The sequence below is a fragment of the Dryobates pubescens genome, chromosome 32 (assembly GCF_014839835.1).
Source record: "Dryobates pubescens isolate bDryPub1 chromosome 32, bDryPub1.pri, whole genome shotgun sequence".
Lineage (NCBI taxonomy): Eukaryota > Metazoa > Chordata > Aves > Piciformes > Picidae > Dryobates > Dryobates pubescens.
The window spans coordinates 5,405,093-5,418,232 of NC_071643.1; the positions used below are offsets into that span (position 1 = coordinate 5,405,093).

A 13,140-nucleotide genomic window follows, 5' to 3' on the forward strand; every position below is an offset into this window, starting at 1 on the left:
GCTATGATATAGGAACATCAAGACCCACTCTTGAAAGACAACTTAACTTTGCTGTGGTCCAGCTGAAGAGAAGGTTAATCCAAAGAATGCCCTCTGCAAGGCTGCACATCTGACAGCCCTCTATGTCCCTGTTTGAATTACCAGTTTGTCTGAAAAGAACATTTTGCTGGCATGTCAGGACTGCTACAGTGACAGAAGCACCACTTTCAGACAGCAGCACCCCCAGCCAATGCCTGCCCCTGCCAATGGAACAACCTTTTTGAAGTCCCTGGGCTTTGGATCAAGCCTTCACAAGTGAGTGACAATGGCAGGTATGATAAAATTCCTCCACTCCTCTAAGACATAAACAGTGCCTGTTTGAGAACCAGAGGTAAGAAAACACTATCCCTCTGCTCAGAGAGAAATGTCCTGAGCAATTCAAACCCAAATAGGGCTCTTCAGGAAATTCCTCTGTGCTATATAGGTCAATAAAAACTATTACAGGGTGAAGGTAAAGGCAAGACAGGTAATGCAACTTCACTGCCAACATACATATCATACAATCTCCACACTGGAAGCCAGCCCTTATCTACATCACTGAACTTTCAGCTCCTGCTATCTACTACTGCATTAAACATATACTGCAGAAGATAAGCTCTTGCTATAGTGGATGTTAAATGCTGTGGCCAGCTAAAGGCCAGAGTCCACAAGGGTAACTGTACTTTTCTTCATTCATTTGCAGAGGTGGGATGACAGCAAAATGTATTGATTAATTCAGATGTTTCCACACTTCCAGTTCTTTTGCAAATCAATCATTGAAATGGAAAGGATAGTTAGGAGTCTACCATGACAGTTGTATGAATACATGGAAACAGTTACACATAAACCAGCATGGCTATACTCACAGTTGGATTGCCACTTGAAAATCTGTCCATCCTCACTTAGGCTCCCCTCTACAGCTGGATATACTGAAGTATGTCTCCTTCAAAAAGATCTTCCAAGCCAAAGGTGAACCTTTCTGAGTGTGGATCAGAAGTGTCAGGATTACCACCCGAGTCTAAAGCGGTAAGCTGAAGCTACTAAGACAACCAAACTGACTGAAACTCCTCAGTGCTCTGCTGGATTCACGCTGCACACATACACCTTGCTGTAGTCTTGTAGCACCTCCACCATGGAGGTTCAGAACAACCTGGCAGCACCAGAAAATGTGCACAAAACCAGCACAAAAATCTGCAGGAGGCAGCATGCCCATGAAGTGAGCAACAGCCAGAACACTGCTGACAATCCAATACAAGCACCACCACCCAGCCATGTGAACCTGTGCAAGGTCTAAGCTCACAAGGCATGACAGGAGCAAGCAGTGGCCCAAAAGAATCCTGTGCACATCCCCTTCCAAACTTGTTCTTCATGCCCACCAATAAGTAAGTCCAGTTTTCACTGTGAGAAAGTTAAAAGCTTAACTGGTGTTTTCCTTGATGAAACTCAATCCCATTTCAACCTGCCCATCACAGTCATGGGAAACAGCACTTCCAGCTGACCATTTCTTTAGATGCTTGAAAGCCTTACGTTCCCCTTCACATCCTCAGCTTCCACCAAAATTTCTGTCACCCAAACCAGATGCTGACTACACCCTGAGACCAACAGCAAATACACCCAACACAGACAATGCTGCCATTTAAACATCCCAGCAAGACATCTGCTTCTCCTGCAAACAGCATGACACTGACTCATGTTCAACTTGTGATCCTCTACACCCCCAGGTCCTTTTTCTAGTACCTAATCAGTTATTCCTCACCCTGTGTTTGCACAGCTGATAATTCCTGCCTAAGTGCCTTACTCTGCATTTGTCCTATTGAATGTCATCCTATTTTTCAGGTCATTTTGAAGTCTCATCGTGCTCTCCAACACACATTCCCTGAAAATTTAATAAGCACATTTGATCAGCCAGTTGACTGATGCTTTCATCAACATCAAGCACACCCAGGGCAGAGCCCTTCAACATAACCTCTCATTTCAACACTGAATTATTAATTGCTGTTCACCAAATAGGATCATCTACCCAACTTTGCAGGTCTAGAATAGAATAGACCAGAATAGAATAGAATAGACCAGAATAGAATAGAATAGACCAGACCAGGTTGGTAGAGACCTTCAAGATCATTGTGTCCAACCTATCATCCAACACCACCCAACTAAACCATGCAACCAAGCACCCCATCAAGTCTCCACCTGAACACCTCCAGTGAGGGTGACTCCACCACCTCCTCAGGCAGCCCATTCCAATGGGCAATCACTCTCTCTGTGTAAAACTTCCTCCTAACCTCCAGCCTAAACCTCCCCTGGTGCAGCCTGAGACTGTTCTGGTACTGGTTGCTTGAGAGAAGAGACCAGCTCCCTCCTGGCCACAACCTCCCTTCAGGTAATTATAGAGAGCAATAAGGTCACCCCTGACTCTCCTCTTCTCCAGGCTAAGCAACCCCAGCTCCCTCAGTCTCTCCTCACAGGGCTGTGCTCCAAACTCCTCACCAACTTTGTTGCCCTTCTCTGGACACGCTCCAGCAAGCCAACATCCTTCCTAAACTGAGGGGCCCAGAACTGAACACAGTACTTGAGGTGTGGCCTAACCACTGCAGTGTACAGGGGCAGACTACCTCCCCCAAATCACATCCCCTTTCACTTAGGAGGCCATTAAAACATGGAAAATCTTACTAAATAAATCAATCAGGAAACAAGATCTCTGCTCTGCAGTAGAAAGGGATTGGACTTTGGACACAGTTTTCCCACAAATCAGTTCATGCTGTTATTCTTCTCTTCGCTATCTCCCAAGCACTTGAACGTGGAATGTTTGCTTATTAATCTCAACTGCTGAAAAGAGCTGCAAGGCAGTGAACTGTCAGACTTGAGCTCCTCTTCCTCAGCTCTCTTCCATCATGAAGACTCATCCTTTGTCAGTTGTTTAGTAATTCTGAGTGTTTCTAGGAAATATTTTTGCTGGGGTTTTTGAGCTGTTCTGAGAGCCACACAGTGAAGTGTAGCAGCACCAGCTGAGGCAGGAACATCTAGTGTAAGTAGTATATGCTAGAGTATAGTACTCCAGTCTATAGTAAGTATAAAATTCTGCCTGGTCACAAGTATTAATAAGATTAAGCACCTCATGACAGTGTGGGAGAGAAGAGAAGCAAAGCAGGCACTGAGCACTTGAAATGTTCTGTGCCTTCTGCAGATATATAGTTTTCCAGGTTCAGTGGTGAATATTATTGTAGTCAAGGCCCAGCTTAACAGGGTGTTGGACTCTCTCATTTATGTGGCATATTCTTACCCTGAAAGGTTGAACTGGATGATCCTTGAAGTCCCTTCCAACCTGGTATTCTATGAATATTTCTACAGCAACTTTGGTAGCTTTTATGCTTCCTGCAAGCTGCAATTTAGCCTTCCCAAAACCTGCCTCTACTGTTCTTTTATGCATATTCTTCATAATGCAACACACCTTCATACTTCACTTTGTTTTTTCTCCACAGAATGGTAAGGGCTGGAAGGGACCTCGAAAGCTCATCCAGTCCAACCCCCCTGCCAGAGCAGGGTCACCTAGAGCAGATCACACTGGAACACATCCAGGCAGACCTCGAGTATCTCCAGAGAGGGAGACTCCACAACTTCCCTGGGCAGCCTTACATCCAAAGGCAGTAAATGCTCTTAAGTTGCTCTTACTGCTTTCTCTATCCCTCCTAAACCTTCCCATCTTGTTCTGCCTCCTACCCTTTTTAAGGATCGAGAGCCCTGATTCCATGGCCATTGCCATTTATCACCTTTCATTCCAACACCCTCTAGCTAGAATAAAATGCAAAGGAGTTACCATTTTTGTTGTTGTATGCACCTTCTAACCTGAAAATGTCACTACCACCTAACCTTCATAAAGGTCAAAAACAAAAAAAGAGAGAAAGAGTGAGATATTTTGATTTTGAAGGATGGCCTCTTGGTCTTAAATATCACATCAAATCTCGAGCCAACAAAGACGTTAACGGACTTGCTACCATTTCCAGCACTTGGTCCTCTTCTGAAGAGCTGCTTTAAGATGAACAATGCAAAGCCACCATTCTAATAAATCAAATGTACCAAAAATAAACACAAAAAAAGAAGGGCTAAATTCTTTCAAAGGAAAAGTACACAATGGGAAAAGATGAAAACACAGACTGCATGCAAAAGGCAGCTCATTCTGGTAGGAACACAACTGGCACTGCACCACGTCAGAGCAAGCAGCTGGACCTCGTGGCTAACCACTCACAGTATCACTAAGGTTGGAAGAGACCCCAAGGATCATTGAGTCCAACCTGTCTGCACAGACCTCATGACTAGACCATGGCACCAAGTGCCACGTCCAATCCCCTCTTGAACACCTCCAGGGATGGTGACTCCACCACCTCCCTGGGCAGCACATCCCAATGACAAACGACTCACTCGGTGAAGAAATTTCTCCTCACTTCAAGTCTAAACCTCCCCTGGCACAGCTTGAGACTGTGTCCTCTTGTTCTGGTGCTGCTTGCCTGGGAGAAGAGACCAACCCCTTCCTGGTTACAACCACCTTTCAGGTAGTTGTAGAGGGCAATGAGGTCACCCCTGAGCCTCCTCTTCTCCAGGCTAAACAACCCCAGCTCCCTCAGCCTCTCCTCACAGGGCTGTGCTCAAGGCCTCTCCCCAGCCTCATTGCCCTTCCCTGGACATGTTCAAGTGTCTCAATGTCCTTCTTAAACTGAGGGGTCCAGAACTGGACACAGTACTCAAGGTGTGGCCTAACCAATGCAGAGCACAGGGGCACAATGACCTCCCTGCTCCTGCTTGCCACACTATTCCTCCTCCTTCCCAACACCAACTCAGGCACAGCACTCCATGAAGATGGTGCTGAAGCTAGGGGTTTTAGACAAGGAGCAGCAACACACATACAGCAGTTCAGATTTCTGTGTAGATCACTCTGCACAGAACTCCTAAACAGTAACTGAGGATAACCCATCCTTTTTTTTTTATTTCAAGTCTCTCTGTTGTGTCTGGAAGTTTGCAGTCTAATTTCAACCAGGAATAAAGGTGTCAGACTTGAAGCTACAATATGACTACAACTTACTGCAACCTGAACTTTTGTTCTCCACTAAGCAGATTATTTAACAAAGGAAGCAGCTCTTTTTTTTTTTTATGAATGAAAACTATTTTTGGCTCATTGTGCAAGAGCTACAGGGAAACACTTCAGCATTACTCTTATTTAAAATACTCCTCTTTTTCATTTTAATGCCTAATTGTGAAACGGGGATTTTCGACCTAAGGTTTGCTCTGCACAAACTCCCTTATGCTAAACATAACCAGAGCCCAGCACCAGACAGAAAGCTGGTGTATTTTTGTCACTCAAAGAACAAAACAACCTGCCCACAGATCTGAAGTAGTGTTTGGCCACACTAGATGCCACGCTGGGGAGACCAATAATGCCAGTAACACACACTCAGGTCCCTAGTGCAAGTCTTTAAGCCATGAAAGGACACAGCAGAAGCAAACGTTTTTACATTAACACTGGTGCTGTTTGGACACTGAGAGAATGAAATCAAAGGAAGCCCTTTTTCTAGTTCCCAAAACATGGGATTTTCAGAAGAATTAATTACAAGGGCTTAATTTCACAAGGTATTAAAGGAACAAGACCTCCTCCCTCCAGTCCAGCCACCATCAATACCAGACAGACATTTAATAAGTGTAAGAAAAGTTCTCCCTGACCTGCTGTTAAAGGTGCTTATGTGGTAGGTTGAGACCTCAAACGACCACAGCTTACAAGTGTACTACTCAACTCAGACCTTTTTCACACCAGAAGTAGCAATTCCCACAACAGACCTTGGACAAGCTAAATGAAAGTCATCTACCAGTACTTTGCAGAAATAAAGGAAACAGAATCTGAAGGTTTCCAGGAGAAGGAACAAAGGTGCAATGGTTAAAGTGTTTGATGAAAATCTGATCTTTCCATATCAGGTCCTAATCCTGGTACAGATTTCCCCCATGACCTGGGCAACCAGCTTGGACCTGGGTATTGGAATCCCACAGAATGAAGGGGATTTGGCTCCATATCACTGGGAAAACTCTGTGTCTTGTTGAATGCTTTTTACTCCACACAGAAGACAGTGAGAATTTTACTTCCTTGTGGTAAATGACAAAAATTAATCTGAGGGCTCTATGTTGAAACAAGACAAACACTTCACCAGTCAAGAGCTATTGCTGTTAATCCATAACACAGCTGTATAGACACAAAGCTTATTGGGGGCCTGACTTATACCATGCAATGTATTTAAGTAATACCACCCCACCACCCCCACCCCCCATAAAAACCCCCAATGTTTCTCCCCAGGTTCAAAATCAATCATCTACTGAAGCTAATACTGATGCACAAAAAATTAAGCTTTACTTTAATAAAAAAGGCAAAAGTAGCAACCCTTTCAGATATGATGGAACTGATGGCACAGAAATACAGCTAACCTGTCTGAAGAGCCAGTGTGTGGACAAATCTCATACATACAACAGCTGAGTCACCTACAATTAAAAAACAAAATGAGTAAAAACGCAGTCAGAGGAATTAATAGGCTAAATGAAAATTAACCTTAATTGCCCTAGCTAAGAAAATACTGTAGGGTTCTAGTGAGTGCACACAGCAAAGAAAACACATTAGCAAATCCTAAAGCTGGAACAAAACTCCCAGCAAGCTCAGACGAAGAGGAAGAAGTCAGGCAGTGTGGCCAGACAACCATCAGCGCTCATGTTAGAACAGTTTAGTCAACCATCTCCCATTGCTGGAGGCTACACTAAGGCAGCTGAGGGAGGCACCTGCTCCTTCAAGGGCTCCAAAAGCATCCTCCAATCGCAGCATCTGCAGGGACACACAGACCCCAGCAGAAGAGCCAGAGCACCAGTGGCGGCAGCAAGCTTTTAGAGCCAATACTGCAGGCACTTAAAGGGAAGAAGAAGTTGACTATCAGCACAGCTTTTAAAACCGCCTCGTCAATTCCTTTTCAGCTCTCAGTGTTCAGCTCACCTAGCAGCTGCTGATCCCTAAACAAGCACAAAGAGGCCCCCCTCTTTGGGATGAAGCGGTGGTTGTCAGAGGTGCTTGCAGTGTGAGATCACCACCTCCACAGCTCAGCTGATAGCAAAGCACTCCATAACCTTTGTCAACAGCAGTACAACGCACTGACTCATCTGCTGAAAAATGGATGATGGGATGCACCGACTGCTTGCCTTGTACTCTGCTGGGCAAGTTTCCCCTTGGCATATCAGCACTAACACTTCCCACCGACCCCGCCACTACAGAACACGCTGACGCGTGCCCATGCAGCGGAACGGTTTATGCGACGATGGTCGGTAACCAGCACCGGCAGGCAGAACCGAACGCTGGGTACTGCAAGCGGAAGCGGCGCAATGAGACTCCTGCCCCAGCTGCTGAAGGTGCCACGCAGAGCCCGGGGCAGCCTCGACGGCGGCCCGGCGCTGCCAGCGGGCAGCAGGAGGGAGGGGAGTTGGGGGGGTAGGGGAACTCCCGGGCCGCAGGGACCGCGCTGCACGTGTCCGGAGGCCGGCAGACCGCGAGCAGCCGCGCACACGCTATGGGCCACATGCCCGCCCCTTCCCCGGGCGGTGGAGGCTGCCCCCGCCGCGGAGCCCCCTCCGAGCAGCACGGGGGGGCCGCTATTCACGGCAGCGGCCCCGCCACCACCTCCGCACCCGAGCCGGGCCGCCCCGCGGGGCTGCAGCAGGCAGAGGAGAGGCCGGCACGGCTGAAGGGCGCTACGGACTGGGGGATAGCCGTGCGAAGCCAGAGGCGGCGGGGGCTGAGAGGCGGGGCGCCAATGGAGGCCCTGCCCGGCGCGGCCCGCGGACCCTCCCTCACCTGCCGGGCCGGGCCGGCCCCACTCACCGGCGGCACCCTCAGCTGAGCCCCATGCCGGCGGGGCGGGCGCGGGACCGGAGCGGGACCGGTTCTCCCCCGCCCCACCCCGCCCGCCGCTGCCTCGTGAGGCGCGACCGGATCCGCCGCTAACCGGCTCCACGCGCCGGCCGCGCTGAGCGGGGGCAGGGAGGGGCGCGGAAGTGACGTCTCCGCGCCACGCCCCCTGCACCCCATCCGCGCCGGAAGACGGGAGCGCGCGCCTCCGGGGTGAGGGAGGGGGCGGCGCGGCGGGAGGGGGCGCGGCGGCGCGCGGCTGTGCGGGGCTGTGGGTGTGGGGACACGTGGACGTAAGGGGACAGCTCCGCGGGGACATGGAATAGAATCATAGACACTTTTCATTTGGGAAAGCCCTCGAAGACCATCAGCCCCACACCAGCGTGGCCGCTGAAGCACCTCCTCAGGTGCATGTGTCACGGTTTGCGAGCACCTCCGGGGATGGTGACTCCCAACACCTCCCTGGGCAGCCTGTTTCAAGGTCTGACCGCTCTTTCAGTCAAGGAAATTTTCACAATGTCCAACCTAAACCTCTCCTGGTGCAAGTTCAGGCCGTTTCCTCTTCTCCTGTTTCTTACTACTTGGGAGAAGGGATCAGCCCTCCCCTTGTCACAACCTCCTTCCAGGTAGCTGTAGAGAGCAGTGAGGTCTCCCCTCAGCCTCCACATGGCTTTGGGGACACAGCGATAAGGGAGGTCATGGTTGTGAGGGTACATGAATACAAGGGGATATGGCTGTGTGGGGCACATGGATATGAGGGGACATAGCTAGGGGTGCACCTGGTTATGGGGGGAGCTCTGACAGGTAGGACAGTGTTGGGGAGGTCCTCTGTTCAAGAGTGCAGTGACAGGGGTCATGGCTGGAGGTGTCAGTGGGCAGAGGGCTGCAGGGCCTCCCTCCAAGTCAGGAGCAGAGGCTCCTGGGGGTCCCCTAGGCTGCAGGTGCTGGCTATGGAGTGTCCAGCAGGTGCCCCTTAAAGCTGTGGGGCAGGGATTCCTGTGGACAGATCCTTGAGATACCCTTCCAAGCCACCCCCAGTCCTCAGGTGCCGTGGTGATGGGGACTGGCACTCCATGGGGATACTGGGCTAAGCCCACTTAAGCCCCTCTTGGAGGAGTTGTCCAGGGCAGACCTTCACACCATGGCAGGCAACCAGGAAAGCAGGCTGCTGTACGACCATATATGACCACTACATATGTTACATAGTGGTGAGAAAGGATAGGGAGCAGTCCAGAGAAACTTCCCCAGTGCCCTGGGGCAAGTCAGCAGAGGCATCACAAGACTCAATCCCCCCTGTTTAAGAAAACCCAGCAGGTCACTCTGCTCCTCTTTCCTCAGCCCAACAGGAGTGCAGTGGAGTCTTTCCCCACCCACCTGCTTTTAATAACCCATCTGTCAGCTGCCTTTGCCTTCAGCTACTGACAATGCTTATCTGCAGTGGTGATGGTGTCCAAGGAGCATGCCTAGTGCTCAGGTGCTTATCGCTTCCCTCATCGGCAGCCCTCTCCTGTGTCGCTGTTCTCCATGACGTGGTCAGCTGGGACTTGGATGTGCTCTACTCTCAGTGCCTAGAAGTCAGCATTCCAGTTTGTACAGCTAACGTTGCTCACATATGCCCAGCCAGGAAAGCCAGCCAGGGTGGAGTGCCTGCTGGCCTGCTCTTAAATTACTGTCCCACAGATTTACACTATACTGGAGATTCTTTTGACTCATTCCAGATAGCATATGCTCAACACTGTAAGGCCAAAAAGTGGGCACTTGTTTGACTTCACTGAACAGGCCCTGAGGTGGATGCCAGGTTGAGTTTTCAGATGCATCAGTTAAAGATTTTGATGAGCACACACTGCTGCCAAATTGCAAGACTAAAAGCGGTTACAAGCAAAAGTGAGCCTGAGGAAATACCACAGTGAGACAAATGGAAACTGGAGGAGGAGATATCCAATGTCTTACTAGATAATTCAAATGCTCACTGAAGGAGCACATTTAGGGGATCTCTCTATATGTATTTTCACATGGTGTTCCTTTTAGAATCATAGAATCAACAAGGTTGGAAGAGACCTCAAAGATCATCGAGTCCAACCTGTCACCCAAGACCTCATGACTACTAGACCATGGCACCGAGTGCCATGTCCAATCCCCTCTTGAACACCTTTTCTTGAACACCTTTTTCTTCCAGTACTACTTCTCCACTGCATATCTGGGGAGCCATTGACTGTTACATCCCATTGCATGCCACCCCAGCAGTCACCGAACAGGACCTGCATCCATCTGGCAGAGCACCCTTGCAGTGCTCTCAGTTTCCCACACCAGCTCCACTGACCCCACAGCCCTGGGGTGAGTCAGCCCAGCACAGGGGCCGCCTCTGCTGATAATAAAATGAAAATTTCAAATGGTAAAAAAAAGGCAGAGCTTTCTGTTAGCCCAAGTGAGCTGAACTGATTCACCAGGCAGGCATGTGACCACTATTTAAGGGAATAAGAGGAAAAGAAAAGGAGAAACAAAACCGTCCCTTTTGGCAGCCACCCACCCACAGATCTGGCATAATCCCGGCTCAGAATAATTACCTTCCTCTGCTCAAAAAAAAAACCCAACCCAACGTGAAAAACCATCTCTTTTCTCTTAATGTGTTAACTCTGGCACTGTCACAGCTTAATTATGCATTGGCTGCGTGCTTCAGCGACCTCCTCACAGCTTTTGTCCAAGGCTGGCATCGGCCTAGCCAAGCTTTGGTTCCTGCTTACCTGAGACACATCGGCTGGCTTTTATATCGTGACTCAACCTGTCCCTTCCCCTGTTTCTCCAGAAATTCAGTGGTGCTGTAGCTGCTGAGAAATCAGCACTAGAGCTTTCCTCAGGCAGCTGTAAAAATAAGTCTGCCTGCAAGCTTTGCATGCAAGTTCATTCACTCTGGCTACATGTGGAAGACAAAAATACCTCCATTAGATATGGGGGCATCATTTTCTCCCTTTTCCAAAACAACCAACCAAACCAACCAACCAAACCCTTCATAACTTCAGCTTTTTTTTTTTTTTTCCCCCACTGAATTGTGTTTTTGTTTCACATCCAACCTTAATCATTGCTGGGATTTGCTTTGTAGCCTAAGGAAACACCACTGAGTGGTGCTCAGGCGTATCTGCCAGGTATATTTTTCACTGCACTTCCCCAATTCATTACCCCCGTTTCCAACCCATTGAGCTACTCACTGCTATCAGCTTGCCAAACTTCCAGCTATATCCAATTTTTTCTTGTTTCCTGTATCTCCTTCCCCACCCCCAGCAAGATGCTTTGTTTCATTTTAAAACAAGAAAAGCCTCCTTTAGTGAGCATTTGAGTTATCTAATAGTACTTTGGTGAAGGACTCCCCCAGTTTCCATTTGTCTCCCTGTGCTATTTCCTCAGGCTCGTAACTGCTTTTGGTCTCACAATTTGAGAGCAGTGTCCCAAACAGAGTCATAGGAAGGTGAGGAGATTGAAAAGGGCACTGTTCTGCCTGCATATTGGTGGGAAAAGAGGTGAAAAACACTCAAGCAGAAGTGGCATGCACCCCTACGTGGCTGTGATGAGAAGAAGCCAGCAAGGAGACTTTTTTTTTATGACTAGGTGTTGGCTGATAAAGAGAGTTAGCATCTGACTCAGAGGGAAAATATTGTGAAGTTATTAGTGCTACTAAACAGAAGCTATTATTCTGTCATTCACTCTTAGCAATAAGAGCCAGAAGATTGGCTTTGATACATCAAAACTCCTTTAGTAAGTTTCAATTCAAGGTTAATTTCTCAGCACATTTTTCAGCTCATTGCCTGTGCTGTTGTATTAACTTCATCCCCATTAGAAGGTTTCCTTCAACACCTAATTGCTTTTCTTGTCTTTTTTTTTTCAGTTGCTGGCAAATTTGAGCTCGTTTATTGCTTCACAAACCTCAAACCATGCAGGCTTTTATTAATTCAGTGATTAATTTTGTGGTTGGCACGCTCCCTCCGCCCATCTCCTTAAGCTGTTTCTCAGCTGCTTTCCAGCTCTCCCGGTGTCACTCTGGTTTGCACTGCTGGAGGTGCCTGGCAGCCTCCACTCTACTGCAGCTTCCCTAGGGAAGGGATGGGTCACCAGGCATCGTGTGTGTACACCAGAAATCACGGTGTTCAGTGCTTTTAAAGCATCAGGTTAACCTAGTAGAAACAAGAGGGGGGAAATATGACAAGAGAAACAATAGGTTTTGTCTGTTCAGTTCTTAGCAAGGCTGGTTAATGGGGAGAAAGGAGCCAGAGTACACAATCCAGCACTGTCATCACTTCTGGAAATGCTACAGCCGGTCACAGACACTGTAACTCCCTGAGACTTTGCTCAGTAATGTGGGAGCAGGCAAGCAGCCTGGAGCTTGAGGACAGAGAGGGCAGTAAGTCCTGCAGCCTTTCTTAATGGCCTTCCCATGACTTCTGATTTCACAGTTACATATTTTCCACGTGAACCTGAACCAGGTACAGATCCCACAACAACACTTGACAGCTTTTTGTGGCTAGAACATTTTCCACACATGACATCTCTCCGTTGCTCCCTCCCAGCACCTTTTCCCCAGTGTCCAGGGCGTACCCTCTTTTCCATGTCTGGCTGTGCCCCACCAAGCCCTGCTTTCTCCCAGGTGAGGCACAGATGTACAGAACAATGCTCATTAGGTGTATGGCATTTAGTGAGTCTCAGGGTGACTAATCACATTTTATGTGCTTTCCCAGTCTGACTGTATCCACTGTTATCTCTCATCTGGGACTGTAAATCCTTCAGGGCAAAGACTGGCTTTGTAACCTGCTGTATATTACCTAGCTGACAGGAGCCAAGGTTTTTACATGTTTTAGCAGTAAGCAGCCTGAATATGATTTTGCTTTAAGAACAGTGGCATTTTTTTTCTCTCCTTTGCACATAATCTCTAAATCAGCTAGGACAAGAACCTATCTGAAGATCATGTTTGTGTATGGAGTGGATCTTGTGCCAGAACTAAGATATCCAAGTAGCAATGAAAATAAATAAAAACCTACTGTTTATTTATTCAGTCTCTTTAATGTGTATATGTTAGCATGTTCCACCCTGCCTTTTCTGGTAGGGCTGTGTAAATATGTGCCTTAGCTCAGAGGAGGTTGTGGGATGCACCTCTGCAGTGCACAGGCACCCTGATCTGCTGCTCAGGATGCTGCAAGCACACCTCTGCTAGCCCTGTG

The 13,140-nt window shown here is 48.3% G+C and overlaps 1 protein-coding gene across 1 annotated transcript in view; it reads right to left on the minus strand.

Annotated features, from left to right (window-relative positions):
• ATP13A3 (ATPase 13A3) overlaps positions 1-8,064 on the minus strand; it is a 73,166-nt gene extending 65,102 nt beyond the window's left edge. The window contains exons 1-2 of the mRNA XM_054175578.1: positions 7,883-8,064; positions 6,478-6,531 (exon numbers count right to left, since the gene is read on the minus strand). Coding sequence (XP_054031553.1) covers positions 6,478-6,515 — 38 coding nt within the window. The 5' untranslated portion in view covers positions 6,516-6,531; positions 7,883-8,064. The remainder of the gene's footprint in view (positions 1-6,477; positions 6,532-7,882) is intronic.
• Positions 8,065-13,140: the final 5,076 nt, after the last annotated feature.